Here is a 27723-nt window from a genome sequence, read left to right on the forward strand (position 1 = left end):
CTTAAACACATAATTACAGTACTTGAGTAAATGCACTTAGCTCCGTTGAAATACCATTTGAACATTGAACATTCATATTATTACATAATTCACAAGCATAAAAGACATAATTTGAAACACTTTAATTAGGAGGCTTTATTAGGAACCTGAGAGATTGAACCACACCGTTAAATAATTATTACATAAATACATAAAACACATTACAATGTAATTAGTAAACAATAACCCAAGAGGTCTCAGTTCAGCCAATCAGAGGCAGCGATGAGGCTCCGCGTGGGGAGGAGGCGGGCCTGGACTGGTTACCTGGTAACCACAAACACTGTGTTGATAAGATGGCAATGCGGAAGGTTTGGATTTTAACTGCTTTTCACCACATTTTCCCAAATGTTAATTCATAAAAATGAAAAAGGTGTTTTATTGTGCGTCTTTAGACATTGTCTGACGTTAGGCTTGAAGCTCGTGTCGTTAGAAAGACGACGTTGTCTCGTTTTGTACCTGCTGGCAAATGAGATAGCAATTAGCAAACACCTGTGTGAATACGGTTACGTACTCCATACGGTTATGTATACATTGAAAACAACCAACGTACTCTCTACTGTATGAGTAAAATGAGGTTAGACTTACAATATTTTTGTGAAACAGAAGCCGAGCGCTTTGTTTCGGTTTTAAAAAGTCATTTATTTGACACTCGTTGCTGCATTAGTGAATTAGCAATTAGCATTTAGCATTTTCCGTTGGCCATGCAGTTATTTATTCCTGCATGTTGCTAATATTTAGTCTAGACAGTTCACAATGCACTTTATTGCTTATTCTGGTCTGAGCTAAATACAAGTCTACATGTGTTTACTAAATAACATAAATAAAGATTTGCTATGCCTCATGCAGCACTTTATGTCAAAGCTTTGATGATGAACATTCATATCTTATTCTGCAGGGCTTGACCTCTGAAGCTAGAAAAAAGTTGGTGATCACCTCAGTTGCCTTTCAAGACCACATCACACGCAGCCTGTTGCATCCACATTTCTCACTTTCTGACCCTTTGCTGAGATGCAAAAGAACAACACCCAGAAAAAGAGTGGAGGAAACGGGTCTGCAGACCCAAGATCAGCAGGAGGAGAGAGAATATGTGCTCGATTCTGCCTCGCCTCCTTTGACATTGGGTAAAACGGACACTCCAGAAAATTTGGAGATACTTTATTTCTTGTGAACATATAACCAATATGTTTTTCTTATTTCTCTAGCTCAGAAGTTGGGGTTGGTGGCCTCCCCTGCAGGGAGACTGACGGAGGACGAATGGACTCGGGTCAAGGCGAGGTCTTTTCAGCAGGGGGACTCAACTCAGCCCTGTGCGATATGCAGGGAGGAGTTTTGCCTTCAGCCTCAGGTATTCCCCCACACAGTAGCTACTGTTAATACTCAGTGAGAGAGCTCTTTCTTTTCTTCTTATTTTTTACATCTTTCCAATGTTCTTTGTCCTTGGGAAACCTACACACACACACACACACACACACACACACACACACACACACACACACACACACACACACACACACACACACACAAAGCCTCCCCCAACCACCACCTCCCCCTGCAGTTCCTGTATGTTCTAATCTGTGTAGACAACTGTACAAATTTACCCATACTGCCTTGGAACTCAACTGTGACGTGATGATGTAGCAATCAGTGTGTTACTGTGAGGGTCATTCAGTCTTTTACACCTTTCCGATCCCCTTTTAAGATGCCAATCTCCTCAAGAATGCGGGACTAGAATAGGCGGCCTCACAAAGCACAGTTGCCATAGATGCACGTGTAAATATTAGTTTGACTCAAGAAAAAAAAAAAAGTTAATTAGAGCCTGCTAACAAGGAAAAGTGACAGGAGGGAATCTTTGTTGATTTGGCATTTTCCTGCAAGCCTTCATATTGTAACAATGCGTTTGTGTGCCACAGTCTTGTGTTGCGTTCATGCATTAATATGACAATAAATGCTTACAGCAGCAATTGTTCTGAGTCAGTGGTGCGGACTGAAATTCAGCTCATGTTATTTCAATACCAATCAGAACTTGTCTGTATTAGGACAGGATGAGAAAAGCAAATGTTACTCTGCTTTCTATTCCATTTCTATATTGTGTTTCTGTCCATAAAGTGTAGCCTGTAGCCTTAAAGCATTGTGAGTTGTGAAATTTCTCAGTGGTCTAATGGCTTGTCAAGCTCCTGGAAATTGTACACTGCAGGGGGCCCTTTCACTGGTGATGGAGTGTGTTGGTCAGGCCAAAAACAATGGGAAATCAATATGCCTCCCCCTGCCCTCTAGAGATCTGAGTAAACTGGTTTGTGTGCCAAGCCCCATAGCTGTGGCTGTATCCTTTCAGACGATAAAAGGGCCCTTCTCACAGGTAGAGGAGACTATAGTCCAGGTCCCAGCCGGCCCACTGGGACTCCTGCTGACTCCCTCTATCCTCTGAGCAAATAACACTTAAAGGCAGATACACACATTCACATACGTGCATGAATACACATATTTAGCATGGCTTAAGGTTCACATACACACACAGCATGTGCACAGACTGTATACCGTATAAGAGCTTTTTCTAAGCACTTAAACCTGAAAACCAATACACGTTCAGCAGCATCCTCTGGAGACATTTCAACCCACATAGTCTAAACTCTAAGCTTGGTTTAGATGCTTCTTCTTGTTAAATTGAATGCATGATACAATTTTCATTTCACATATACTAAATAACTTATGTCATTGTTTCTTTTTAGGTGTTGCTGTCTTGTTCTCATGTTTTCCATAGAGCATGTTTGCAGGCCTTTGAGAGGTTTTCTGGGAGGAAGTGCTGCCCGCTGTGCAGAAAGGAGCAGTATGAGACACGGGTGATTCACGATGCAGCTCGCGTCTTCAGACACCAATGTGCTATTAGGTACGTGCGCTAAATAAATAAAAAAACAATGCATGAAATACTTTGTCTTTCAATAATTGTATAGAACATAGATTCCCATTCACAGTAATGCACAATAAGAATGCATCACACAGTCTCACCAAGTGAACAACATCTTTCATCTCGTGCTGAAGGAAAAGAAATCCTCAAATATTGAAATGTTTTATACATGAAATACTCAAAATAATTAAAATAATTGTATTTATGAAGCATATTTCATTATGAGTAAAGTCAATCTTCTTTACATAATAACAATTCATCATCAAATTGCTCATACCATAGTTTCTTTTTACTTATAAGATTCATGATGTTATAACAAAGGTTGTCTATATGGGGCCACACTTACTCTTCTAGCTTGGTTGAGCTTTTATATGAGAGATAATGGATTTTTTATGTTCAATAAACTGAATTGGCCCGGTCAAAAAGCTAATGGCTTCACATAAACAGCAATCAGTAATACGGTGTTCTTCACATTTCTGCAAAGATTGACTTTTACCACATTTTTTAACATTTGATTTTGAGTGACTTTTTTTAAATATAATATGTGTGTGTGAAGAATTCAAGCGTGCTGGCGGGGCTATGTTGTCCGAAAAAGGCACAGAACATTGAGAAACTCCATCTGCCCAAAAGACAAACGGCTGCGACGGAAATTCTTCGAAGCAAAGGTTAGTTTGGACTTTGAATCTGCAGTGATGATCTCTACTGGGTCTTATCATCAGTCATGCTTCTTTGGATCACACTGAACATACATAAGCATTGAATAGCATCTGTCTCCTCAAGTCACATTTTTTTCCCCCCACATTTCACGTTGACATTTTCGGCGGTTTAAATGGTCAAACAAAGCCTGCGACGAACATCACAACTTGAGAGTTGAGACTTGGGTTTCAGGGACTCGCTGACCCCACTGCTAACCTACATACACAGAAACACACACACACCTTCACCTGCTCTCACCCTCTCAAGCTCCTTTGATGCTTTGTGAATGATACACTGTTTGTCCACTAATGTGGAGAGAGTTTTGTGTTTTAGTCAAACAGTCTGGACATTCTAGGGTCAACACAAAAGCCTGATGTCTCCTCTGCATGTTTGGGTTCTGGTATTCCTTCATCTATCGATATATGTCTGGTGTGTGTGTATGTGTGTGTGTGTATGTATCTCCGTTACTGGGTTGGATAGGAAAGGGTGAAGAGGTGAGGTTGACCAGGATGTTTGGATACCTGATGCAGGTTGTCATTTCAGGCTTTTGTTCTCTCGTCCCATGTCAAAGCTATAAATCATGCAACGACTGGACAGAGGGATTATTTAAAAGTGGCCTCAAGAGCAGCCAGTGGACGGGGTCGTTTGACTCTGTGTTGCATCACAGTGCTTTCAGGAAAAGGGAACATTGCCACCTAGTGAACCTCCCCTAACTGAGGCCTTGGATGACCAAAGACAAGACTGGTCACCATATATTTAAACCAAACATCAGTTCTTCAGAGATGCAGAGAAATGTATCAAAACAAATTCATCCAGCTTTAAAATACTCACAGCTCCAACACATGCACTGCATGTCAAATGTCATTAAGAACAGGCCCTATTTATTTCTATGTGGAGTGTTGCAATCATGCAGAGTGCTTCTGCGCTTCAAAGAGGCTGATTAAGCAGAAGTGACAAATGTGTGAGGGCCCACACTCATAACGTGTTGCAGGGGTTGGAGTGTCCTAGCCATCCCCTGTCAATGTCTATCATCTCTCCTATAAACCATGCCTTAACATGTCACATAAACAAAGACACAGCATTTACTGAGCCAATTAACTCTGTTCTAACACATTAGGCCATGTCCGGGTCCACATGCTTAGGATGGAGTCATAGACGTTGTCATAGACGTTGTCAGCCACTTTACATTCAAGTTGTGTGATTCAGTGGTTGTGGGTGGTCATGAGATTGTCTCATATCTTTTGTCACACTGAGGATGATCTTCAAGAGCTGTGAGCTGCGCAACACGGCGCTGACAGGTCTGATTGACTTGATTTTCAAGGGGGAGACTTATTTGCTTAGCTGACTGTAATGCAAACAGGCGTGTTAGTGCTGGGCTGGAACCTGTGTGAGACGGAGAAACCTATTCTTTCAGTCTTCCTTGTGATAGCAGGAGGCCATAAAGCATCTTTGTACCACGAAGCCACAGGTGTTCCTGGAAAAAAACAAACTCTCACATATCTGGTCCGTTTCAGAAATCTTATCAGCTGATCCTGGTGCCCAGCTTTCAATTTTTACTCATTTCGGAGGTCCGACCCTGAGTCAACACATTAAGGGGGACACTACCGACATCTAGATGGATTGCTAGTGAGATAACGCCTCTGTGCTCCACCTCTTTTTTCCCCTCTGTGTCCTCTCCCGTCCGCATTGCCTGTAGAGCGAGGCAAAGTTCACTATAGGCTCTTCTGTTTGCCTTGACTGTCAAAACGTCGGCCAGGCTCATAAAACCTTCCATCCGAATGGTCAACAGTTGTTTATTTAGTGATAAAATCCTCGCTGTAAAGCAATTCTGATGTCACTGCGACGGGCTAAGGGATGGGGTTTGTATTTGTATATGTATGTGTATGTGTGTGTGTAGGTGTGTCACAGACAGAGAAACAAAAGCATGTATGCAAGCAGGTGCTGAGGCTAATGCTACTCTAAGTAACATGTTGCGGTAATTGCATTAGTTTTCCCGGATGTAGTGCAACACATTGATGTAGAGCTGCATCTATGAGTTGATTGACAGAACATTATCGGCAGCTATTTTGAGCTACACAAAAATGCCAAACATTGCCTCGTTCCAGCTTCTCATTCACTGTCTCGTGTGAATATCTTCAGATGTTGTTCACACAAAACAAGCAGTTTAAAGACGTCACCTTGGGCTTTAGGAAATTGTTATGGGTGTTTTTTCAACAATCAATTGATAAATTAAAAGTCAGCAGATTAATCCACCGGTTGCAGCTCTATATTTAATGTATATATTTAATGTATATCTTTATGTAACGTTAAACACGTTGTCATTGAACTAGAACACAAATGTTTAACAAAACAATTCTCATCACAAGGATCAATTGCTCTGTTGGTTTTCCAGAGCTTTCACCCACATCTCATGGTCTTCCATCAGTGGATGCAGTTTGCGCGGTTGTCATAGAGATGGTTTGGTTGTTGTTGCTCACGTTATGTGTGGATATTTATGGAAATTGTTCAATTGCATAGTGTCGTTGGAACTTATATATACACTGTATATGAATAGCCTATTGACTGACTTTTGAATTTTTTTGGGATATAAACATGCATATGGCGGCATTAGTTGTTGCCTAGCAACAGCTGCTGTAAATGGGAGAAGACAAATGAGTTCTGTGAAGACGGACAATGGAAAGTTTTAAAATCTGGTCCGTTTGAGAACGTAAAGGTGACCAGGGACCGTCAACAAATGATACTTTATTTAAAACACACATGTGATAAACTGGCCTGTAGAAAGACTGAGGTCCCTAATATCCCTAATAAACACCTGCGCTCTGTAGGACCCTGTCTTCTGGCTTGACTGGTCTAGAAATGTGGCAGTAATTGTAAAGTTATTAGAATTAATTTGAATTATGATATGATTGAAAGAGATTTTACTAATCCCATGACTTCATTTGGAACATTCTGCCCCAACACTGTGTACAAGACAGAGGAGAAGACATGTTTATGTGAGTGTGTGTAGAAGACAGAAAAAGATGTCAGAGGTTTGAGTGTTTCCACGTTTCCCAGCACGGTCATCCTTTTCTGTTTCTTTTACTGGTTTCCATTAATTCTCCATGTTAGTGGGAGACGTGACTGTATCGATCTGGCTGTTTAACAACTGCACCCTGTCAGCTTGCCTCAGCCATTACAATACACACAAACAATTAGCCTTCGCCGAAAACACGACTCTATTGTGTCTCTGAATGAAACATGCCTCCTTTGTGCCACTAAAATGTTTTTTCTAATTAGTTGCAGGAGTTGAATGACAGCTTTGTCCGATACTGTCACACCGACACGGAGGCTTTTCTGAGTGATATCAACCGCTCCCTGTCATCAAGCAGACGAGTGTTCCAGCAGCTGGAGAGAAAGCACGTCTCCGAACCTCAGGAGAGCGACTGGGACCGAATACAGAGCCAGGTCAGGAGCAAGACACACTGAACCAGAAGCCACGTCTATCATTAAACAAAGCTCCCGTATAAATGTCGTCCTCGTCGTCTTCTCCCAGCCTTGCCTTTTTCTTGACATGTTAACGCTTGCATGGGGACGACAGCATCACAGCTGCTGCATAGAAAGTACACCTCTCCAGAGGTGATCATTCACTTTATCAAATGAATGGCAGTGTGTAGGCTAATAATCCTCCGTGTTTACAAAAAACACGAACCAGTCTGATAATGCACGACATGCTTTTCATCGCCTTGACTGCTGTGGAGGAATTGAAAAGACATTAAGATTTGCTGTTCCATAAGGCTCCATTGTTGGCTTTCATTGCTGCCAGTACCATTTTCCATAGAGGGGGCGGGGTGTGTGCAAAGAAGATGTCTTGTTTTTTTTCTTCTTTTCTTTATCTGGTGTGAAAAGGTTGAGCACAAGGCAGGAGTGGCTCAGCCTTGACATGGAGTATCAAACAGTGAATGTGCTTTCAACACATACCTTGCACCTTTTTCACGGGTGCAAACTCTATAAAGCGCTGCGCAGCTCGTTATGAAACATTTAACAGCCGGGCACGTTGGCCCCTAAATCCAGGAAGCTGTCTCTGGTTAATCGTTGGCGGAGCTGTGCGTGTGTTACTTTGTTTTCATAAGGATCACTGATGAACATGTTATCACCTCGTGTCTGATCAAACCCTTCAAGTAGTTGCCAACAGATTTGGTTCAGAATTCTTTATAATGACATGACATGGCAGGGATCAAGTCAGTTATTACCCTGACAAACAGGACATGCACAAATGACTACGCAGCTGTCTGTGCATCTTCTGAAATAGACATCTGTAACTCACTTAAGATGTTTGTTTCCATCTCCAACAGGTAATCCAGAGAGGTGTCTGGGACTGCACCATCTGCCTGACTGCAGTGTTCAGCCCAAGCCCCCCAACAGAAGCAGGTACATCCAGCCATCGACAACACAAGCGCACCGTGCTTCTGTCCTGTTCCCACCTCTTCCATCACCTCTGTCTAGAGGCCTTTGAGGCCTTTTCTATAGAGAGCAGACCTTCCTGCCCTCTGTGCAGATCTCTCTACCACAAAAAACTCATCTTACCGGGTACAAATTTATGCAACATGGCATTTTAGATCATCTCAGGTAGTAATATTTAGAACCTCAAGTGCCTTTTTATTGTAAGAAAACTATTATAGCATCTTGCAGTGAATGACACGATTTTAAAGGAATAGTTCCAACATTTTGGGAAATACACTTATTCACTTCCTTTCTGTAATATGAAGATTACCTTCGCTTAGCATACAGATGGGACGCAGGGGGAAAGGCTCTGCTAGTCTTTATGCTAAGCTAAGCAGCTCCTGGCTCTAATTTCATACTTGCAGACATGAAAATGTTATTATCCACTCGCCAAACTACTCTGTTAACTCATGTCAGTATTGATGTCCAGGGTGTCACAGTGATGAATGAAAAATGAAATTTTTCTACTTTTATTTGCAAACACACAAACATCAAAAAATAACTAAACGTACATTTAGCAAACTGAGAAATTGTAAAAAAATACATTCACAAAACATGTACCAAAAATGACATGCAGACAGTACAGAGAAAAAGCTGCTTCACTTACAGTAAAGGCCAACTCTCAACTTGAAACCCCCCACACAGCCCAGAGATGTACTGTAAAGGCAACCAGAAAAGCTTGCTTCAATAGAAAATGTCCCTTTTGTTCTTACCTCAGAAGTTACTGTGAGGAATGTGATGTTTTATTAGGAGAGTGTCACTACGCTGCTAATTAACGCAGCCCAGTGTTACCAGTCTGCAGCTGAGTGGATGTTTGCATAACCTCAAGCCATTTTAGTTAATGTAGTTCAGATCAAGTCATGGGTTTCTTTTTAATTTCACTAATTCATCCAACAGTTAGAATGATATTTGTCCAATTTACAGTATCATCCCTTTTGCTTTGCCATATCACTTTCGGCCATGTTGATTTTTATACAGATGATCAGCATGGTCCCAACTTCAATAAATTAAGTGCAGACGCTCACTAAACAAATGAAATGGCACACAACATACCAGAAAATCTACCAAATGTTTCTGCCAGTTAAGAATTTTGGTCAAACTGCTCCAGTGAAATGACTTTTTGTTTTTAAGATGGTAAGAGCTGTATAGATCACCCTTTACAAAACATTCTCTGGTCGGATTTGCCTATTTGAGAAGATTGGCTTTTGCACGAGTTTCGTAATCGAGTTCCGTTTTCTTTAAATCCAGTCTTTGTAACATAGCAACAACCAATGGTAGACAGCTTTGATGTAAAACATTCCCTGTCTTAAGAATCAAGTTTCAAATGCATACTTAAATTAAAATCTTTTGTCACTTGAGTCACCATCAAAACACGTGACATTTATAACGCCATAAAAATAAAATAATTGGATCACTCAACCCTATCCTAGCAAGTGCTCAAGTCTTATGGGTAATGAATGAGTCTCAAAATAGAGCCTCTCATTAGATGAGCTACTGAGACAACATTCATGGCAATAAGCAATGTGTACGTTTTACGCAGCTGGCTTGAGACTAGAAACCCTGTGGCATACAGGGGATCACAGTGGAACTGTCTAGAAACGAACAATGCACATGTACACATTAGTACATGTGCATAAACAAACAACACAGAACAAGAAACAACCTTAACATTAAGCCTGCGAGATGCTTTTCGTATAAGGCATTTAAGGTGGTTCTGTAGACAAAGAACATCACAGTTCAGAAGATTATGCAGCAATACAACTACATGTAAATAGGGCCATGTAATAGTCACCAAGTCTTTCTACCAGCTGCAAAGTTGCACATTTTTCACATTCTGTATGTGAGACTGTTACAGGTTTGCATCAGATTTAGGTGTTTAAAAAAACATATGTACAACAAAATACAGATAACCCCTCAGTGGGCTCAACAAGAGCCCAATATTTACATCCAAATAATGCAAAAGAGGTATGAAACACAATATAATATGTACATGTAAATACAACATTTACATAAATGACAATGTAACAACATTTGTGTGAATTTAAAATAGATTTTTTGGGGGATAAGCAAAGATGTGATATTTTTGTTACCAGGAAATACAACCACAGGATCAGCTCCAAATGCACGAAAGCATTCTGCTTTTTAGAACTGAAGTGGATACAACTCCCAAAGTTTCCCAATTTGTAGAGTAGCTCAAGTCTAATCTAGAGCACCTAAAAAAGGTTTTTACCCTACTTCATTCAAACTAATGACATCAATAAATTTAAAGCGCACTTGAGTAAAGCCAAATAAAGTGACAGGACAAGTGCTAAAGTCTCAGCCCGATCAGTTACGACAGGTGCCAATGCATATAATGTAAATTGTATTGATGTGTAGTTGTATGTACGGGCTGTGATGACTTAATAACTTTGACTTCTTTTATACCTAACATATTACATTTTTATTTTCACAATTTGAGTTGAAAAAATGGACACCTTATCTTATGCCTGTATCAGTTCACACACCCCCATCAAAGACGATGAGAGACCATAAACTGCAAATGCTCCATGTATCACCGACACCGATTACTGTGGACATACTGACATTAAAAAATGTGTCTAATTGAATTGTGGGATTCTATTTATTTTTACTGAGGACAGGGTGATTGAAAAGAACCCTTTGCCTTTTAGCGAGATGTAAGACTTAAAAAAAAAACCACATTGTTTCACCTGCTTTACACTCCTTTCTTTTAGTGCAGTGGGGGGAGGTTGAAGAAGAAAAAACAGGTTGCAATGCAGGGAGGGGGGGGGAAGAGTGGCCCTGAAGCAAATGATGGGTGGTTTAAAGTCACAGTCGTGGTTGAGGTCAACATCAAGGTCACTGCAGTGATGCCAGTCTATTTTACTCCTCAGTCTCATCCCTGGCTCTGTCCCAGCTTCCATCCGAGACGCAGAGGATGGAATGTCACGAAGCTAAATTGCTCTCAGCCTCCATTTGCAGCATCCGTTAGACTCTGCCTGGGTTTATTAAGGTCCTTCCAATCCCTTTCACCTTTCAGCTGTCAGGCAGTACTGTCGAAATCTCCCTTTGGCTGTACTAAGGTGTGTGTGCGCGTGTGTGTTGATCTATCGTCCCTATCACAGAGTTTTCTGATGCCCGTTGGCCGATAGCTTCCCAGATTCAGGGTCGGTGGGGCTGTTTGACAGTTGCAATTTATCCAGACCTGGGCAGGGGGAGATAAGCGAGAGAAATCTCATTAAAAAGCCTCAGACTTTCACTTAGACAGAGGTATTGATGTGCGACTTTCCCTTCAGTGCCTCTGTCTGACATTTTCTAACCCTATCCCACCCGGTGTATCAAACATCCAGGGCCTGTCACCACAAGCCTTTGAGACTAGCCCGATCCTCTGTCACATGTCAGTCCCGCAGCACATTAGATCTCGCTGCAATTTCTTCCATTTTGTCACTCAAGGTTGTTGCAGAGAAATAAGCACTATCTCCTTCTAAAGCCACAGAGTAGGTCGGTGCTGTCAGTGTTTCAGACCAAACCTTTGTGGACATGAAATTGAGTAGTCAAAGTGTTATTAGGAAATAAATTGCTTTATATTCCACAGAACACCCAGCACATCAAATGCAGGATTGTTTTTCAGACATTACAGGACAATGAAAGTAGTATGTCGTTGTAGTATATAATAAAAACCCACAGGGCACATGAAAAATAAATGGATAAATTTACCTAAGGCCTTAAGAAGCTCTTCCCGTACAGCTGAGGTGAATTTTCTCACAAGACAGAGTGTGGTCACGACCGCAAACAGCAGGTTGTATGAAAGGACAATGTAAAAGTTTCCCAGCCAATTAAATCTCCCAAAGTCTCCCAAGAGATCAAACCTGGTGATACCTGTGGAGACAGAAAAACAAGTCAAATGACCGGGTTAGAAAGCACGTCGACACAGAAACGTTATGTCTTGGTTGGGGCTATGACAAACAACTATAAAAGTGTGATAACTAATAAGCAAACGTATTAACCTTGAAGTCCAAATGGTTGCAAATTCCAGAAAATAAACAAATGTGGGAAAACGAAGGAAGTTCATTTAGCAGAGTCCCCCCCTTGACAACATTGTGTTCATAAGCTAAATTCTTCCCAGTGAAAGCATGCGGCTGCCACAAATGGGAAAATGTAGGAATGTATGCTCTGTCTGCAGTTAAGACACTTTGAAATGTGTCTCTCTTCAGTGGTCCAGCTCTTTCAACAAGTAAAAATACCCAATTTGAAAGAAGGGTTTACATACAAAAAACAATTTCACATGAGGTTTCATCTCAGCAGTACAAAAGGATGAACACAAATGTTAAGCAGCGTGACCATACTTTAGCTCTATGTGCATCATGTCCTTGTTTGTGGTCTCAATTGGCTAAAATAAGTTTATTTTCTATCTACCAAGTCTTCCATAGAGTCAGTGACCTGTACACACATCTATCTGAGTCAGCCACTGAACGAGCCACATTTCTAATCCAAACAACAAACGAGCACAATCTTGTAAGTCTTTATGCGGAGCTGAGGGGTTGCACAATGTCTGACAGATTTCAATGCAAGAATAGAGATAACTCTTAAACAAAACCTCCACCTGATATTTAGTGTCCAAGTTTTTACTTTTTTAGCCTTAATAGATAAATGCCTGACTGCTGTCATCAAAACATGACGCAGTTTATGGCTCCATCAGTATGTGCCACATGCTCTCTACTAAATTAACGATTAAGTATGATTATTTGGACAAACTGACAACATATCGGGACTCAATGGTTACTTTCTAGCATGAGAACATATTAAAATCTCACAAGACTGAGGAGCGGTCTCAAGCGGCACCTAGACCCAATGCATTGTGGGGTATTTGAGAAGGAGCAGAAAGCCCAGAGTAATGTAGTAAACATCCGGGCATTTCTCGCATACGCAATCCACGTACTATGCAGTACACGACGTACTCAATTTGAAGGAATACTTCATATGAATAGTATATTGGTATGAGATTTCGAACACAAACTATGTATCCTATTTGATGGAGAGTAACAAATTCTCCCCAGCTTACACAAACTGCAGACGTTTGCTTATTTTCACCACCTGACTCTCGGTACTATAATAAGGTTCCCTGTGGAATATGAAAGGATAGGTAACTAAGTATAGCAGCAAAGGTGGTGCGCAGGTGGACTTGATATCTCTCCCTGGACCTTCAGACAGAGATAAAGGCGTCGTTTCTCCTGCAGCTCCTCTTAGCTCCACACTGCTAGACCAATTGTATACCACCTATCACAGCTGATCGCATCCTGCCTGGAAAGCCATCAACAACCTATTGTTTTCCTGCTTATACATTTTGGCGTTACAATCCCGCATTCTCTACCACAAGACGGGCCAATTGAGATGTTAATTTTACATGCAACACTGACCAAGGAAATGACCACATCGATATGTTAAATGTATGCACCAAAACAATCTTTCTATTTCCGTCTTCTGTATGCAGAAATTAGATTTCAGCGGCACAAGTCTTCATACATTCCACTGCTCCCGTAACATCTTCACAGCCTCTGTCGTTAATTAGATTGGGCAATCGATTCAGTGTCTGGAGAGATGTATTTACAGCCGCAGTAAGCAGTTTGCAAGCATCAAGGACCTTTAACAAAATTGCCTGTGAAGAGACAGGGAGAGAGATGACGGAGACCCTAGTCGATACAGCTTGCCACTGTGGTCTGGCTCCATCCCTTTCTAATGCCAAAGGGTTTGAACTAGGTTTGGTAATATGAGGAAATCTAATTGGGGGTAGAAAGACGCTTGGCATTTGAAATGTCAGGGGTACAGTAGTGGAGTTGGAGACATTAGCATGCAGCTGGTCATGCATCAGAAAAACATGTGACAGATGGGGGGGGGGGGGGGGGGTTTACACATCTTCTATATAATGGTTGCCGAAGAGCAAATATCTCAATGGAAAAGACATGCATTTGATTCCGTCTGCGGTGACCATCAGTTAACATTGGTTAGACGGTTATTAGAATATCAACACAGCGTCCTGACTCTTTAGTTTTACTACACAGGTCATGTGCTTCCTCACCTGCTGCTGGCCCGGAAACAACATTTCAAATTATTTATTCCTTTATTCAACCAGGTTTGTCCCAAAGATCTCTTTTACTACGAGAGCTTTCTCTGTAGGCTCATCATTTCGAGTGACCCCCCCCCCCCCCCTTCACATTGTGACATTGCTTTTCATTGTCATTTGATAAATATCTATATCCAGCATTTAATAAAAATGTTATGGGTCCCCTTTTACTGCACTTCAAACCTGCGCTAGAGACAATAGGAGTTTGTTAAACACTATTGGTTTGTATCTAACAACCTAAACTATGTGATAAAGTTCAACCACTGCTGAAACTGCTGATGATACAGTATGCATTTGAAGTAAACAAACTATTTGTCACTACATTATTAAAACAGACGGACTTTAGCAAACTTTGTGTTGTAGTAGAGTTCCCCTTTCTCTGATACAGTGCATACTTCCCACACTGACGCACACAAAAAACACCTCACATGAAGACACAAAACCTTTTCTTGTCTCTTAACGTCTCACTTCGTCAAATTCAACTCTCCACGTCTTTTTCCCCCTTTAGCTGCGAGGCCTTTTCTCTTCAACTCTGTCTCATGCATTTATTCCTTTTAATCTATTCAGCGTCACAAAGCAGAACCTGTTGATATTTTTGTAAAGATCCCAATGAGTCACTGTATGCTCGCTCGGGCCCATTTTCCCACTCTGTTGGTCTCTCTCACACACACTCAAATACACACACACATAGTAGTGCTATTTGAACAGCTGTGCTCTGCACTCTGCATGTTTATTAGTGCCATTGTGATGGTACTACTCCTGTCATTTTTACCCCTTCACCCTGCACTCCTTTCTAATGTCACTATGGGAAACTATAGGAGAATTCAACTTGCTAAATCGTAATGGTCTGCTGTTGGTGGCAGCGTCTCGAAACTGGTGGGGGAGGGGCATGTACACTTTCTGGTTGTTAGTTGAGAGGTTATTATGACATCTCTGACAATTAACTTCAACCTACACGTCTCTTAAAGAAATAGTTTGATATTTTGGGAAACACCGGTATGCTTATTATCTTTCTTTCTAAGAGTAAGATGAGAAGATCGATGCCACTCTCGTATCTTTCTGCTAAATATGAAGCTACAGCCAGCAGCTGGTTAGCTTAGCTTAGCACAAAGACTTGAAACAGAGAAAAAACACCGAGCCTGGCTCTGTCAAAAGTTAGCAAACTGTTACTTTAAACATTTAGTCTGTACACGCATGATTTGTGTGAATATTGAAATTAGCATTCCCACACACTCACACACACACACACACACACACTCACCTAGAGTTCTGGACATCACTGGCAGGGCTGAACTCAGGACCAAGATGGACACACAGCAACCAATGATCTACAAATCAACAGATTTCAAACTTCAGATTTCTCAAGCACATTACGTACAATTATGAGACATGTGAGGAATAAACACCAATTGCACCAACCGTTTCAGCTATGACTTACTTAACACGTATGCACACACCACTTGATGTTAAATTGGTTCCACATATTGTACAATTAGTAGCTCTGAAGTTGCTCATTACCAGGTTCTCTCTGTTGTCCTTTCAAGCCCTTTCACTGGAGCGTCATGGCTAGTTAACAGGCCTCACCACTCCCAAACTCATTACCAAGTGAATAGGTGCCACTATGGGCCAAACAGAGCAAGCATCCTCCACCCCCCCCCCCCCCTCCAAAAGAACCCACTCTCCCTCTGATGTACAAGAAAGGGGCTTGCACTTTGCCAGTGTTTGCGCAACCCACAAACAAATATTGGACAGATCAACTAAAGCCATTGAGGGGGCCCTGAGGAAAACATTAGTGAGCAGTAGGAGTTCAGAGTGGGAGGTAGGCGGGACAGAGAAGAGGAAATAGATGAAACACAGGGGGTCCCAAACACATCGGCATCTAAGGTGCAATCTCAGCACCCTTGCCCCCACTTCACCCCGTCCTTCCATCCCATCTTTACCGTTGTCATGGTTGTGTCATCGTTCCTGGGAGTGAGTCCCTCAAAGATTCGCAGGCTGTAGAAGCCAACGACGGAGGACACCATCAAGTAGCTGTTGAGAAAATCAATCAAGGACCAAAAACTCTTCTCTGCTGGAAGCAAAGTAGCTTCATTGAGTCGTCTTTTTAAGTATCCCGAGTCTGCAGCTTTTCAGCTACGATAAAAGGTTACAAAACGGCACAACATGTCTTCCGGAAGGTGTCCGGCGGAAATATTTCCTGGGTAAACAAAGCTGACCTGACAATGTTGCTCTTGGCTATGGAGCATGTTACTCTGGCCACAGACAAAGGGGGGGTCACTGAAAGGATACAACATGAGGATGATCTCCAGCACTGCCTGAGCCAAGCCAAATGTGGACAGCGAGGTGTTCCCAATGCCTCGGTCCTGGAAGATGAAGACAGAAAACTGGATTATTCAATGTCCTCACACGCCAATCTTATATTAACACATCACAAATAAGAAAAGGAAATGGGAAACAACAGCCCTGCAGGCAGTTGCTCACACATGCAATTACAGAAATCCTGCAACGCAAGTACGCGGTGCATGAAGAATTTCCCCACTTGAGAGACAGAATCAAATTGGCTAAGTAATGAATGGAACAAGATGAAAGAGGCTCTTTTCAAATCACTGTCGATCATACAATATGTGAACAGGTGTTCAAACAAAAACAGCACATTGCTTACGGTAAGAAGAGTGTACAGGCTGAAGGCACGCCAAAAACATAAAAACAACAAAACAAATACTTGCGCAAACACTAGGACCACCCCCCCCCCCCTCCAACCCCGAAAGCCCTAAGGCCTTTTGAAACTGGAGCAGGAATAAGACGTACATCTACATACGCTGCACATACCAAGCATCTGTTGTCAAATGATCAATATTTGCTTTTGCCGAACTTGGCAGCGGGGTTGATCCTCAAAAGGATCAGCGTGTTGTATGGGGCACTATAGTATTTTATGTCCACTACAGTACTTTACATTATGTCCACAAGTAAAAAGGGACCATAGATGGCTCACTTTTAACTTGTACATAAAAAGAATGTATATTTACGGATCTAAAGTATTTAAAAATGCCTAAAACTGTATGATGCATATTCAGATCTTGCAGATAATCATTTGCAGGATTACAAATGTACAGTATATTCTACAATACTCCCATCTCTGTGTCATTTGTACATAGCCGGATTTGTTCAATGCAGTTTATTTGTACAGCAATGCAATTCAAATGCAGCACCTTGCCATACCAATGGCTGACATCCATGTACAGTGCTTATATACAGTATTTACTCTTCTTCTTGCAATACATGCACAGTATATATTTAGTATTTTAGGTATTGTCCTAGATTTTGTTTGTAGTTTGTTATTTATTATTTTAATTGTATTTAATTTCTTCTCGAGTGTCCTTATCTTGATTTGTTTTGTAAAAGAGCCTGAAGAAAAAAGGAAAGCCTGGCAGGTCGTTTCATGCCTTTTTATGCAACTGTCATCCCTGGGAGCTTACTGCAGAGCCATGGTGCAGTGCTCTTTCTCTCTTACACAGGGAATTAGCAGACAGCATCTGATGTAATTTATTAATGGAGGGAGGGTGGGCATGCATTAAGCTCGTGTGTGTGTGCACTCGCAATATGCGTGTATGTGCGCGCTTAGGACAGCTAGCTTTCTCAGTACGCCTCCTTTCAACTCTTACTTCTTTTCATTCCAGTAGCAGGGAGGGTGATGGAGTGTCTGTTTGTGTGTGTCAAAGAGAGGGAACGCTCGGTGGAGGGGTGGGGTGGGGGGGTTGGAGTTTGGTGGATTTGTCTGTGTTGCCTGCCACGGCTCATTCAGCAGACACATTGCAATTGTTGCCTGTGAGATTAACACCTCACATACCTGCGCACTGGTGAGGTCGTCCGTGTCGTATTAAAACACACACACACACACACACACACACACACACACACACACACACACACACACACACACACACACACACACACACACACACACACACACACACACACACCTCAATTAAATAAATACCGTTAGCCCTCTAATATGTTTTCAGTTGGGGGCTACGGCTTTGAGCAAGAGACCGCCATCATTTGACCCCAATAGCGTTCACTCAATGCTCCACTTGTGAGCATTTGCACATACAGTATATTAAAAGCTTTGTCTTACAAGGAATAACTTGCTACGTTGATACCATGGATGTATAAAAAGAAAACTAGGTGCCACGTTCCAAGATGGCGCTCGATCAAAACATTGTTTGCCGATTTCGTAGCGTGCACGTTCAAGACTTCCACTGGCTGCGTTGACGGCCCTATGTAAAATTGAGTCAGAATGAATTTAGTATTTTCTGTTGCTCTAAATGTAGAGGTTGGTGGGATTGTTATAGATCCTGTACGTACTGTTTGCTAAGATACCGCCCATATTGTGGCTGTAGTCATTGAAGTAATTAAGGCTATGAGTTGTGGCATCTATTTTTCTGGCCATAGTCGTTAAACATACTTAATTTCACTTCATCTTGCCAGAAAAATGTCAACATCATTTATCCAACTTTTTAACTTAGAGCTACGGACATTTATTGCCGACGAGTGGTACAACAATAGTCCCTGAGGTACATGCACTCTCACTGTGAGACCATATTGTTCCTCGTTTTAGGAATGAGTTTCTCATAAGTTTTAAATAAGTGCGAGGCGTAGGTAAGCTTCTCAGGGGTAGTCAGAAGGTCCCATTATGGATGTTTATGTGTGTTCAGAGAAGGGCAACTTTAGTGAGGTGAAAATTGCAGTCCAGTTGCAGATAATTGTCCATTTTACAAAATACAGTGTCAAGTGTTGTAGCTACCAAAGAGGAGGGCCTGCAGTAACAATTTTATTAGTCCCTCTTAGTGGTTGTTCATCAAGCTGTAAAACACCGTGTCCTTTGACAGAGGCAGCTCCCCCCCCCTTGTTGATTCTACAGCAGCTCCTCATCTCCATCCACCTGCTTCCCCTCCCTGCTCTCTCTCTCCTAGCTCCTCATCATCCTCCTTCTCCACCTCCATCCTCTGCTCTGTAAAAGGCAATTGGGGCACTGCTCGGTATGCTAAAGGACTATGGCGGGATGCTTAGTAGGAAGGGAAGACAAACATTGACAGGGCACTTCCATTGTGCTCTCCCCCCACAACAATCAGTGCATCGGGGCCTCATTTGACTTTCCCACAGTTTCTTTGCTCCGACAGTAGACCTCAAACCAGCCACTCTCTACTTCTTTATATCGCTTTCTGTCCTCTGTCCTTATCTTCTTCCAGACAGTGTAACTGCGAGGGAACTTCTACGCTAGAGGGGCAGGGAGTTTGAGAGCTGGAGGTGGGGTTAACGGGTTGGAAAGATGGATATCATACCAGTATCGATTGTTTTGGAGGACGAGACTTCCCCCCCCCTCCCACCCCCCCACCCCCCACCAGCTCGTATTGCTGTGAGATCAGAGGTGTGGCAACCATCCAGCTCAACAAACGCATAAACCATTTAGTGAGGCCACACTGTCAGGGAGGACAGCTCCTCGCTGCATGACAAGTGTAATTTGGGGGATTTTCTGTGACGCGTCATGCCAAAGAAAACATCTCTGCTCAATAAAATAATTGGAATTTCGAGGGCAGCTCTGTCAGTTGCCCGCGAGACGCGAAATGAAATGAGGGAGAAATAGGATACATTATGTTGCCCCCTCAGACAAGAATGCAACCACAAACACACACACACACACACAAGCACGCGCACGCACTCCCCTCTGTCACTGCAGATGAGATGAGATAAGGAGAGCTTAAAACACATTGCATGTTAGGCGGAGATGAGAATCTCTAAGAGCCATTCCACACTCAGTTAGTGTGCCTCACAGTAAGAGCCCTTCACCTGGCCCTGTCTGCCTTTGCAGGAGGGAGGAAAAGCAGCTTATTCACCCACTGTGGACTTGAGACGCGTAGCGAGCTCATTGAATCTGCACACTGCTGTGAAATGACTTTCAATGAGCTTCCAAAACAAAACCAGAGGCACAAAGTTCAAGCGTGATTAACATCTGGTCGGGCCTATTCTTCCAACATGCATCTGAGCATATCCGGAATTTGATTTATGTCTCCGCCAGGAACATGGCAGGTCTGATAGGCATGCTCTTCTGCAGTTTACATTCTGGGCGTGTGCGTGTGTGTGTGTATGGGGGGGGCGCTAACAAACGTACTATAGTTAGACAGTAGGCTTACCGTGGATCCCTTGGGCATGGCAGTCTCATCCACCAGAAGGTAGAGGATATTGAATACCACCATAAGAACTGAAATAGTCTGCAGACACAGAGGAAGATAAAGATTTGTTTACACATGGTATAATTATAAAAACATTGATAAAATCCCCAAAGTATCCGGCAACGTGATATAATTGAATGGCGTGGGCCTTGCTGATCCGTCGGTACGGTAATGCATAATAACCATCTTGTGATTGTAAACTGCTCCAACATTAAGCTTCTCAAAACCTGAACAATGTAGGGGTTGTTAGTCGCACGTTCCATGCCTCTCACGTGGTCTTTCTAACTCATCTAACAATATCAGACGGCATAAATAGTATTCCCACACTATAATCTATTGAAAATCACCGTTGTTGCAGGTGGCTATTCGGCATTGTCTGAACCAGCTATTAAACAAAAGTAGTTTCCACACCCTGAGGGTGTTAGTCCCAATGGCCACCAGCCAGTCTGTATACGCCATGAGTAAACAGTTTGGGCTTAATGATAGGTCAGTCCCGGCAGCACTCACCGTTCCTGCGAGCAGGATCAGCATCACTATGGGATACAACAAGTTCTTCTCCCAACCTGATGCTTTCTTTCTTCTCTCTGAGGGGAAATGACAGTGAGCCAAAATGTGAGGTTATTAGTCTTAAGAAATATATAACCAACTCTTTAATTACAAGATTGAGAGATACAAACCACTTTCCACCATATTCATCAAAGACACACACTGAAACCTCAGGCCCTCTGGCTTTATTTACAGAGTTGGTGCAGCTTGGTTTGGTAAAACATATCGTGAGTGTGTGTCGCAAACACAATCTCACCTCTCATTGCAACCACCCCCCCCTCCAGGTAATATACATTTCATAACCTTCAGAAATGATGCTCTTCCTCTTTAATTAGTCACACTCAACATCGCCTTAATTAGTGGAAAAAACAATAAATCTTGGATGAAAAGAAATGCAACAAAATTAATCCTGTGATTTATATTTTGGTCAGTGTGTGTGTGTGTGTGTGTGTGTGTGTGTGTGTGTGCGTACTATTGTGCCTCGTTATTCCAAGCCAGATGAAACATTTCAAGTTTATGTCTTCCATCTTCCTCTTATTTCAACAGCTCATCATTCACGTTTGTAGACACTGCTGACAGCTTGTAGACCACATGCACTATATCTTCTATTATGGACATCCACAGTACCTTACAATGTGTATCTGACTGCCCTCTAGTTCTTGCCATATTGACTTTCTTTCTCTATTTCCAACCTTGTTAGTCCTCCTTATTCTCAAAGTGCACCCACCCTGCCTGCCCGAGAAGTTTGCCAAGTGCACTTTATATGCACCATCCTTCTAAATTAATGACATCACTAAAAGGCTTGCTACAATATAAAGTTTGCATCTTGTCCAATATCCTAAGTGCCTTTGTGCTCCCCCCCCCACCCCCCACCCTGCTCCCCAAAAGGCTCGGGCCTCATTTATAATATCCTAAAATGGATGGAAAATTATCAGGCAGTTCTGGTCCAAGTCCAAATTAAGAAATTAAGGCAGATGGGGAGAAAGCGGCTGCCTGTCAGCAATATGTAAAAAGCTAACTTCTTGGCATATATTTCCATGGCAATTCAAGGTCTTATGACATATGAAATATGTCAGCCCTGTCACATAACACAAATACTTACCCAATTTATTCTTCAGATTTCTAATATTGTCCAGTTCTTTGCTGAGCTGGTGAGTAGAGCTTCCTCGAGTATAAGCGTGTGAGCACGATCCTGCGGAAACAGAAATGAATTGAATGTGTTGTCTGATCAGGTGTCGTCCAGGCCTACAGCTACTTAACTTACAGCTAAGTTAATGAATTGATTAATCATTAAGTCAAGGACATTTCTTAAAACAAATGCCCATCACAACTTCTAAGAGTCTTGTTTTGAACAGTTATTCAATATAAGTGTCTCGTCTGAGAAGCTTCCGTTCTTTCCTTGATAAACGACCATCGATTATCACAAAGTCGATTATTATTTTGTCAGTCGACTTGTTTCAGCTCTAATGTTGTTTTAACAGATCACACACTAAAGCTCCACTGTACTTCCATGTTGTATACTGTATCTGCATCTGCCAGGCCACTAAAGAAACTCTTGTTTCACTTGCATTTCTTATACATCAAATCAGAAAGAAAAGAAAATAATGTCCTAAATTAAGTGTTAACTTCTCAATGTACTTGTCGTATCTAATCAGCATATGGTATTGGACTTATCTTTATTAAGAAATCCTATCAAAACAAGTAATCCTGCTGAGAACATAACAATGTGAACTCAAACAAGTAAAAATAATCTCTTGTGTCAGGAGCTGTCTCGCACATGCCACAACTGGTTGAGTGGGCTGGAGAAGACAGCAAGGGATTCTCCAGGAAAACCACAAGGCCGGCTCATTTGAGGCTAATTTATCTATTTTACTCTGTTTTCCTTCCAGCTTGACGCGCTAGCGTAGAGGCCCCTAGGGGGGCAAAGTGGAAGAGTATCCATTTGCATCCCCTGGGGGTGATTGGCAGATCAAGACCAATTAGTTCAGTGTTACACCGTTACTAGCGTGCAATAAAAATACCATCTTTCATCTATGTTACAGGAGTGAAGGACCAATCACTTTGATCAAATCTTTTTTTCTTCCCTCTTATTATGACACGCCCTGTCTGGATGGGTTTAAGTAGGCAAAGAGGTGAGATAGACGAGGAGAGAGTTAACAGTCTTGTCTGTGCCCTCGCAGATACCTGTCCCAGGATCTAAGCAGGGGAAAGTTTGAACCCTCCGAGCAAATGCAGTCACAACACAACAGGAAATGTCACGGACAGTTCAACAACTCGTTTTCTCCAGAAACGAGCTGAACGCTCTGCCTCGGGGCAGCCAAATCTGCTCTGCCGCAAGTGAACTCATTTATCACCTTTGTGCATAACACACATCCGGAGCCCATTTGGACAAAAGCGTCAACTAAATGTGATATATGTAATATCCTTACCCGTCACACAAGACAGATAAATCATTGATCAAATAATCAGGAGCTTCTTAATAGCCTTGAAAAAACAGCAGATCTAACTATGACCAAGAAGAATATCGTCACTTGTTTAAGGCTGTAAAGGAAAATGGTGAGAATTTCAACTGCAGTATCTTCAATGACATCACTCTTAACTGGAGTTAAATATATCCTCCTTCTCCTTTTGCTGGCAGCATCAAGTAAAAGACTGAGTTACAGCGAGGCAGAGATGCTGAGTGAGGTTTCTGGCAGGCAGGAAGGCCCGGAGTAATTCAACGTATCCTCTCCAACCTTCACCACAGTCAAAAAATTACGTCATCCACACATATGCTAAACACCATGCTGAGACAACAGAGGCACCGGCAAGGTCATTGTGCCGCATAGCATCTGGACAGGCGCTCTGTTGCTCTGCTATCAGCAGATCAGGGTCTTGAGAGGGCAGCGTGGACAAGAGTGTGTGTGCCACAGTGCCTGCAATGCAGTATATTTGTGTACTCTGGTTACTAGATTGCACTTTGACAATATCTTCTAAGCTAACAACCCGATACAATCTGCAGGCATTAAGTGGGAGATCCCTTTGCACCTACAACCTGAATACTTTGAGGCATGGTTGTGCACACTATTCAGTGATTTAACAAAAAGTACCACTTTGCGTTTCCTTTTTCTCCATTTCACATTTCATTTGACAAAGATCTTACTTGTAACATAACTTCAAAAATGACTCTTTTGTATGGGATATCTGTAACTTTGCTAAACTTAATCCTCAATGCATTTAAAGCAGGAGAGAAGGGGCGTAACAACATTGTGTAAGTAAACTGTAAAAATGGTTTCTCGTACGTTGAGCGCGAGCATGCCACTAAACATTACGCATATGAGGTTCATCATACGCTTAACGAGAAAAACTGACTCGCATGTCCAATCAGCCAATTTAAACAATAACCTTCTGATTTGTAAGACTTAAACCATCAACCATTACATTGGGACAAACAAAGGCCCAGTAGCGTAAATAAACATTGCTGCATCAACCGATGTGGCTCAACAGTCCACATCTGCAAACACAAACTGTTCAAGAGGATAATCTGTCGGAGAAGCTGGATCTAGAGCGAACACAGGTGAAGCAAGAAGACAACATTGCTCGCCTCTGGAGTGTGTCCTGTGAACTGTTCCTGAACTGCGTCTACTCAGCAGATCAAAAGGGACACCACTCTGGCCTTCAGTTTCGCCTACGTGTGAGCGTGAATGTTGAGTGTGTGCATGTACATACAGTATATTTATGTCAACATCCTTCCTTGCCTCTAATTCCCAGCCTTTTAACAGGCAAGAAGTGCGTTGCACCTTGGCCTCTGCACATGTTAAGATTTTGACCACAGTTATTTTTTTGCCTCACAGAGACTTGTAAAGATCAAACAGCGTCAGAGATGATAAGGAACAGATTACAATTATATTATCAGTTAGTTCAAAGCAGGCGAGTGTGGAATGAACCCGAAGGAACCATACGCATTGGTGGCAGTCTATGGAAGTGGCCGGTGTGGCATTCAAAAACATGCGTTATCAGGGAGCGATCTCCTTTACCTCCCTGGTTTGAAAGGACGCTCATCCTCTTCATTTACTCGCATCTGTACACTTGGTTGCGTGCTTGAGTTAATATTAAAGTAGCTTTTGGAACTTGGCCCAAATACATCCTGCTTTCTGAGATTCTTCAACGTCAAAAAAAAAAAAAAAAAAAAAAAGAAGGAATTTGAGAACACAGAGGACTGGACATGAAAGGGAAATGCAGGCTAAAAAAACAATCATCACCATCCTTAAACTTTCCCTTTATGCCCGAGTACAGAGAACAGCACAAGGCTCCTTGTCTCCTTTCAGAAGTCCCTGAAAAGTCGCTTTAATGTCCACAAGACCAAGCCAAAAGTTCTTGTAAAAGATTTAATTTCCATCCTATTACAGGCTACCATTCTAGGCCTGACATTAAATGAGGCAATCATTTCCTCAGCAGTGACAGTGACACTGGAGTGTCTTAAATGGATCCTTAAAAACTTCCTAAACATAAAATATGGTCCTTGCCATGTGGCTTTGCCCTTTAGTGGAAAGTTATGAGTGTAAGACAGCGGTGGGGAAAAGCCGCTGCCGAGTGTGCGTGGAATTTTTGCCGGTGTCTGTGAATGTCTGTCAGTGTGTGCAAGTGTGTGTGGCTGAATTTTCAATGCTAATTGATTCCAGTGTGGCGCGCTCCATCACACCCAATAGGGCAGTCAACCCCTCCCCTCCCCTATAATGTGCCAACACGTCTCCCACAGACATACCGTTTAATCTCCTCTGAAGGGCTTCCTCCTGCAAATGGATGCAGTAAATCTGCTCATCCAGGTCCTCCAGGATCTGAAGGGAGGGAGCAGAGGAGGAAGAGATGAAATGGGTTATAATTAGGCCCAAAGTGGGACTGGAGAGATGGCAGATGGGAGGATGAGTTGGTGATGTATTTGTAGTCCTCTGTCGTGCATGTAAATGGCCGACTGAGACAGACATCTTATAGAACGCAGGATCGAAGTGGCTTCAAGTTCAATTCAGTAGCCCTTCAGAGAAACAGTTAGTTTTACATTTCCACCGACCAAACCATTTACAGAACAACCACAAATATCGATTACTTACTGTTGGCTTCACTAGTAACTGGCCCATGATGGTGAACATCCTGGACAATCCCACAGGAGTGCACACTACAAAGGAGACAGAACATAACGTGATCGGCTCGATCGTTTAACCACAATTAGGTGAAACAGTAACATCAATTATTTCATTTTTCAGGGTGTATAGAAAGAAATTAAACGGCTTACTGAGTAACAGCAGTCCTCCCATCAGAGATATACAGGAGTAGAGGTACGGTAGGTAAAAGTCCCAAAGATCTACAAAGAAAGAAATAATAATAATAATTTAAGTAAATATAGAAGGAAAGAAAGAAATGGAATTATTCAACATTTTGGGAAAAACTCAAGAAGTAGTTCCAGCACACAGATTCCAGTTTCATGCCTTCCTTACAAATACAACAAGAGATGTAGCGGCACAAATAACACCGAATCCTTTAAACACGTACCGTAGAGCGACTCCATACTGGCTGCGTCATTGTCAATGAGCGCTGACGCCACCCACACGATGCCCAGGATGAGCAGCGCCAGCAGGAAGAGCATCACAAAGGTCTCTAGAATACGCGCCCTAATGCCCTGACAGAAAGAGTGGACAGAGAAAAGAAGAATCGAAATCAGATATGGCTAATACTATAGGAATCAGTATCATAATAAACAAGGGTTTTATATCACGCTGCATAAAACCCCCCGCACATTAAACTGATGTTCAATGCCCTGAGCTGGGAGGTTATATTACCTACATTTCATATCGCAGAACAAGATTAATTTTGCGAGACATCTCCCTCCCTCCTCCCTCCATCCTGCCTCGCTCATATTAAACACCATCATTTCCACTCACAGCACACAAACATAAACGCTCCCATGGATTCCTGTATAAAACAGCTCTTTTATACACACATATTGTGCTCTATAAAGTGGGTCTAACAGGGGCTGGTGGTGGCAGAGGTGAAATTAAAAAGAGTAAGGGCGCGGGGGGTGCTGTAAGGAGCATGAAGCCTGGCTGGGTCAGCTACTGTCTGCGATCAAGAGCAGGCCTCCCATCTGGGGTCGATTAGCAGCTCCCTTAGCACCACGGTCGTGTCCCGGGCCGCGCAGACTAGAGGGTTTTGGGGTAATTTGGGTTTTCCGGGTCACAAACTGCTGAGTGGTTAATAAAGCCCTCCTCTACCTGTTCACACAGTTTCCATTTCCCCCCCTGCTGGAGAGCCGAGCTGTCTAGCACCGTAAGATAGATAGGCGGTCTCATACAAATGTCAGCGAGGCTTCCAGGCACGGGATAACAAGGGCTCTCTGCTTTTGGAGCGCTGCTTAAATTGGGTACATATGAGCAATTTGTTACCAGCTAACATAATGGCTGTGCGGTTGCTGTTCAGTATTTGCCAACAGGTACATGAAGGGGGTCTCTCTTTGAAAGCCCCCCCCCCGTTAATGAAGTTGCTTTACAGAATGGAAATGGTTTCAATTCTGCAGATTAAATCGGACAATTTAGGCTTAGTTAGGCTGTGTTTCCCAACACAGCTCATGGTTGTTCAAACCACCTGTCCTTTAGCATTTGCATTACGATTTGGGTCAGTTTAACAGCAGTCTTGTCTTTTTATGCAACCTATAATACAGTCCTTTCTAACTCACGCTTGAG

At 42.4% G+C, this 27723-nt stretch overlaps 2 protein-coding genes across 3 annotated transcripts in view; one reads left to right on the plus strand and one right to left on the minus strand.

The window, feature by feature from the left end:
• Positions 1-255: 255 nt before the first annotated feature.
• Positions 256-23819, plus strand: rnf32 (ring finger protein 32). Its single transcript, XM_029457327.1, has 8 exons — positions 256-347; positions 935-1160; positions 1242-1384; positions 2766-2923; positions 3498-3606; positions 6914-7081; positions 7969-8203; positions 23649-23819. Exons 1-8 carry the CDS (start codon positions 333-335, stop codon positions 23723-23725), a joined length of 1131 nt encoding a protein of 376 aa, XP_029313187.1. The 5' UTR covers positions 256-332; the 3' UTR covers positions 23726-23819.
• Positions 8571-27723, minus strand: part of lmbr1 (limb development membrane protein 1) — a 31588-nt gene continuing 12435 nt past the window's right edge. For both annotated transcript variants that reach the window (XM_029457324.1, XM_029457326.1), the window contains 12 exons: positions 26537-26663; positions 26280-26348; positions 26098-26162; positions 25755-25827; positions 22113-22202; positions 20972-21048; positions 20426-20503; positions 16524-16597; positions 16175-16265; positions 15496-15562; positions 11831-11992; positions 8571-11318 (listed from right to left, as the gene is read on the minus strand). In XM_029457324.1, coding sequence (XP_029313184.1) covers positions 11233-11318; positions 11831-11992; positions 15496-15562; positions 16175-16265; positions 16524-16597; positions 20426-20503; positions 20972-21048; positions 22113-22202; positions 25755-25827; positions 26098-26162; positions 26280-26348; positions 26537-26663 — 1059 coding nt within the window. In that variant the 3' untranslated portion in view covers positions 8571-11232. The remainder of the gene's footprint in view (positions 11319-11830; positions 11993-15495; positions 15563-16174; positions 16266-16523; positions 16598-20425; positions 20504-20971; positions 21049-22112; positions 22203-25754; positions 25828-26097; positions 26163-26279; positions 26349-26536; positions 26664-27723) is intronic.

Source organism: Cottoperca gobio, chromosome 20 (genome assembly GCF_900634415.1).
Source record: "Cottoperca gobio chromosome 20, fCotGob3.1, whole genome shotgun sequence".
NCBI lineage: Eukaryota > Metazoa > Chordata > Actinopteri > Perciformes > Bovichtidae > Cottoperca > Cottoperca gobio.

What these genes read in the sequence shown, in the direction of transcription:
- rnf32 (XM_029457327.1), top strand. An exon ending in AGTTTTGCCTTCAGCCTCAG is followed by an intron (nt 1,385 to 2,765) that starts GTATTCCCCCAC and finishes GTTTCTTTTTAG; the next exon opens with GTGTTGCTGTCTTGTTCTCA. An exon ending in AGACACCAATGTGCTATTAG is followed by an intron (nt 2,924 to 3,497) that starts GTACGTGCGCTA and finishes GTGTGTGTGAAG; the next exon opens with AATTCAAGCGTGCTGGCGGG.